We start from the raw sequence: 4929 nt of genomic DNA, 5'->3' as shown, positions 1-4929 counted from the left end.
CTTTCCCTTACAGCTTGATTTTCAGCTGGGCAACCAGTCAAGAGCACTGGGCACTTTTGGGTCCCACTGGCTCTTGTGAGAGCTTGCAGGTGCTCAGCCTACCTGAGAAACACAGAGTACTTGGCAGAGGGTGGTCCCTGTGGACATTTGACACCACTTTTGCCCTTTATTTCACTTGACTTAAAACTTTTTAAATGAAAAGCGTTTGTTCAGTATCTTGGTAACTGTTAGGTAAATTTGCTGGTATTTGCATTATGTTTCATTAAGCAGCACCAATTAGTTAAATGATATGAAAAAAATCTTATAAGCAGCTCCAAATTGCTCCGCTTGCTGCACAAATTATCTGTCAAATATTGTTGTTACCCAGTTCTGTAAGTACTGCAATCAGAAACCGTTTTCAGAATAACAAAATAATACACCAAGTACGGTTCCCAATACTTCTCCTCATGGAGCTGCTCTGATGCTTAAGAGAGGTCACTTCAATGGGTCAAACCAAGAGCTGTCTTATTAACAAAGAGGCACAGAGGGGAACAAATATAACAGATCTTTTTGTTAGCGAAAATGAAAGGTCATGGTCTAGGGAAGCATATATGCCCATACTCAGATGCTATCTTGAATCTGGGCTTTTAAGAAAACTTATTTGCAAGGAGGCTCTTGGATACAAAGCACATCTGCTCTACTGATGTATTTCTCATGAGCTCAGTTAAAACCGACCCTATAGGTCAAAAGTGACTGTGGACTTTTTAACCATATCATTATTTTTAAAGGATTTATATATATCTATATATATATAGATATATATATGGATACAATGGGGAAATGAAGTTTATAGATTGAATGCTCTTTTTCTAAGGGCTGCTCCATTACTTGAGTGTATTCATTCATTGCTCAAGAAAAGCAGCTCGAGAACACAGGATCACTTCAGTGCCTAGAGGGTTGCTTGGCTTCAAGTCTGTCTTGGAGAGAAAACTTCTACAGTTTCTGTTCCTCTGAAATCACATCAGTCCTGTTGCCAGCACCTGCACCAGCACTGGGACATGTCTTTTGTTGCGGGTTTGTTTTGTTGGTTTGTTTCGGGTTTGTTTTTTTTTCTGGGCGGGGGGTGGGCAGGCATTGTTTTGTCTTGAAAGACTGGCTGAACTGCCTTGTAAAATTTTATCTCATGACTGAGGAAACTCCTGGGACAGAACTGGGACCTCTATCTCCCTTCCCAAATTACTCTCTATGAGATCCAGTTGCTTGAACTGGACCTGCAGATGCGTTTGGTCTTTAGTCATGTATACAAGAGACTAACAGTCAGGACTAAGGACTCTAAAAGGGCTGGTGCCAGCTTTACCACAGCCAACCTTGTTCTCCTCTTCACTGCTTCCTTCCCCTTTCTCACTCAGCTACTCCTGTGAGTCTGTTTGTCCTGAAGCAATAGCAATTGTTTTAATTTTAGTTTATGTTATGTTAATGTTATGTTCCTCAAGTGCAGCAGCCAAGTCAGAAAAGGGAACTTTTGACACTGATGCTTTTAACCCACAGAAATAACAGCTTAAAAAAAAACCCAAAACCACAAACCAAAAAACAATAACCAATAACAAAAAACCCAAAGAAATTTAAAAAACAAACAAAAACTACCACCAACCCCCGATCCAGGTTTCCTGCACAGTGAAGTTATGTTCCTTGCAAATCTAAATCACTCTTTGCTAACTTGACACTTTTTACAGCTTTTTCATTTTGAGGCAGTAAAGCATAATTGTTTAATTTGCAGTATGTGATCAGAGTAAAATCCTATGTTAAGTGAAACTGTGTTCGAGCATTTTTCTGGGCATTTTACTACAAAACTACTGAGCAAATAAGAAAAACTTTATTCCCAACACCCATACGAGTAGAGTATTTTTTTTACCTACCATCTGCAGACAGATGAGCGTGCCTTTCATATGCTTTGTTTATTTCTATAAAAGCTTTGTTCAGAATGTTTTCCAAGTTCTCCTCCTGAGCAAGAAATTCTCTGGAAACAAACACGCAAACAAAAAATTAGACTTCTTTCCAAGAAATCTATGTCTTGATCTATAGTCTTATTTCCTCCCTGTGTGCATTGAATAATGCTGGATTTCAGTGAAAAGGTAGTATGATTTTTCAGGTGACGCACATTCACTTGATGCAGACTTACTTAATATATTTTTCCATGTACTTATCACAGAAGTCTGCTGCTGCTGCCCCACCATGTCCATCGTATACCGCAAAGTATAGGACATCCTCTGTCAGCTGAGCGTAATTAAACCTGTCTTCATTTTCCTTCCGCTTCCCGATATGGCTAGCACAGCCCACCTTGGCCAGGCTGACTTTTGGGATCGGCTTCCCATACTTTATGCTTGGTGGAAGGAGAATAGGCTCATCAATGCGATTGTCCCAGATGCCAAACATGTCCCATGTCGTAGGTCGCCCGCTCCCATCGGAATCGAAGCGGGAAGCCCGGCGCTCAGAGGTGGAGCTGTAGGACGCGGCTGCCGGACGCTTCTCGTCCTGCAAGAGGCGGGACGTCAGCACGGCTCTCCTTCGTACTTGATACCCTCCGTTTCGTACCAGATTAATTAAAGCAGCTGTTGACATAACTTGTCTTCACAGAGATTTGTGGGAATAAAAGATACGCAGCTGCTGGAATGTCTTCAAGAAGAAAGAGAAAACTGATCAGGGAACAAGAAGCACAGGAAGGGGAATTTTCAGTTACATCATTCAGGAAACAATGTCACTATCAGAGCCCGCTAATCATGCACAGCACAGCCCTGCCCAGAGGCAATTGCAGAGCATCTGCGTGACTCACAGAGAAACAATCCCTCACAGAGCAGCCCACATCTAACAGGGAGTACTGCAGATGGATCAAGGTAAGGCATTTCTGCTGGCCACCTGCATAACGGTATCCTGAATTTTCAGAGGTTGTGATGGAGCAAATGAGAGTGATGATTACTTTGCTCCACATCACCTAAAATATGAATTTGTCAAAAAATTAGGTAAGGTTGTGAAAATTAGATTAGCATGCATACTCTTCAAACAATTGCTGAAATATTCACCCTGTGGCTCCCAGGGGAGGAGAGGGGAGAAATATATTTGCTTAGATTTTGAAGAATTTTTTCATCTGCACAGGAAACATGACATTCATGAATGCCAGGAAAAAAAATTTTGATAGCAGAGTGGTCCGACATAATCAAGCAGCAAAAAGCAACACATGTACCCCAGAGATGCTGTAATTCTGGGCTGGAGTGCCTTGCCATTGTACTTGCCCCATGCCAATCACAATGGCATCTGTAGATCTGAAGTATCTGTTAACGCTACTTTTTTAAATTACCAGACAAAAATCGGGATGCTTGCAAAAGCACACAGTCAAAGGTAACTAAAGTGGTTGCTTTAGTAGAAAGTGGCTGAGACATGAGCCTTCTGGAGGCTTACATTAAACTTGTTCACAGTTAAGCTGTTGCGTTAGATGATCTTTCATGCAATTCTCAGATGGGGAAATGTTTCTTTATTTAAAGAGTAACTGTCAACTTGAGAAAAGGCTGAACACGCTGGGAATCCCTGTTGTTGCACCACACAATGGTTGCTAGACCACCGGGTAAGTGGCACTGACCACTTAGAAACTGAAGATTTTCCATTTTATTGGCAGGTGACAGCAACATTACATCCTTATTTTAGTATACTTACAGGTATTTAAAAATAAGATTCACTTTCTTGAGTTGCTTTTTCTTTTCTGTTGCCCTTGACTCATAACAACAGAATGTTAACTTCCTTCTGTGAAACTCTGCATGACAAAATTGAAGGCCTGCCAATTTACAAAACCCCCACTTTGTTTCAGTTCTGTCAGCTTGAGAGGAGAACATGAAATATTAGCTGTATTTAGATGTCCCAGTATCCACAGTATGAATCAGATAATTAATTCAAATTCCCAAGCTAATTAACGCATTTGTTCCCTATCTACCAGCTCTCAAAGGCCCTTTTTTTCCTAGGCAGCTATAAATACTAATGAAGGTTTGGCTTTTCAAGTGTCTCTGCAAGTCAGGAATAGGAACCTGATCTTTAGTTTCTGTGACGTAAATAGTTACGCTTTCAGCTGGACATGTAACAGTCTGTGCTTTCCAAGCTGGTGTATTTACAAACACAGGGCAAGCCTATCAGCACAAAACAAGACTGAGGTCTTGGAAAGGGCAGCACTGGTGTTAAAGCCAAAGTCCAAGATAGACAGTTGTAGATGGAAATCTGTTTTGAGGTGCTCCTTTTAATCTGTACACATTTAACATAAAGAAACAGTTGCTGTAGATAGACATGGAAATACAACACTTGAAGTGAACGATTAAACTGTAGTGTAACATGTATGGTGCCTTTTACAGCCTAGCTGCTTCTTGGCAGATGGAAATTTTCCAGACTGTGAGAAGGGAAAAAATGAAACCCGGAAGAAAGAGAAGGTATGCCTGCTGCCCCAGGAGAGCAGACGTATTTAAAAAGGAACTTAAAACTCTGTACACACATAAGTGCACTTGCTTTGTGTGCTATCCAAACCCCACAGATGTGGGCAGTGTGCTTCTCTATGTTAAGTTAATCTTAAATTAGAGGGGTTTTCTTAAATCTTTGACTACGGTCTCACCTCCTGCCTGGATAATAAACTGCACAGGCAGTAGCAACCTGAAAGAGGTTTTTGCAGCAATGTACTGATTACACACTAGTACATGACTGACTAACCGAGCTAGGACGGGTTTGTTCTATGTGCACAAAAGCTGTGCAGTTACATTGGGCGGTGCCGTTTGGGCCTCTGAGGGCAGGATTCGTGTAAGCAGCAGAGATCTCCCCTGTAACGCAACCCCTCCGTGACGAAAGAGGTGTCCCTGCTCTAGTCTTTCCCTCCCAGGTGCCGCGGAGGTTGCAGGGGTCGGGGGCCGCTCCTCACCCCACCAC

At 41.9% G+C, this 4929-nt stretch overlaps 1 protein-coding gene across 1 annotated transcript in view; it reads right to left on the bottom strand.

The window, feature by feature from the left end:
* The window catches only part of PPM1K (protein phosphatase, Mg2+/Mn2+ dependent, 1K), a 10765-nt gene extending 8109 nt beyond the window's left edge, over positions 1–2656 (bottom strand). The window contains exons 1-2 of the mRNA XM_010187211.1: positions 2159–2656; positions 1896–1996 (exon numbers count right to left, since the gene is read on the bottom strand). Coding sequence (XP_010185513.1) covers positions 1896–1996; positions 2159–2598 — 541 coding nt within the window. The 5' untranslated portion in view covers positions 2599–2656. The remainder of the gene's footprint in view (positions 1–1895; positions 1997–2158) is intronic.
* Positions 2657–4929: the final 2273 nt, after the last annotated feature.

This window comes from Mesitornis unicolor, unplaced genomic scaffold, assembly GCF_000695765.1.
Source record: "Mesitornis unicolor isolate BGI_N332 unplaced genomic scaffold, ASM69576v1 scaffold496, whole genome shotgun sequence".
Taxonomy (NCBI): Eukaryota; Metazoa; Chordata; class Aves; order Mesitornithiformes; family Mesitornithidae; genus Mesitornis; species Mesitornis unicolor.
This window is presented reverse-complemented; position numbering and strand designations above follow the sequence as displayed.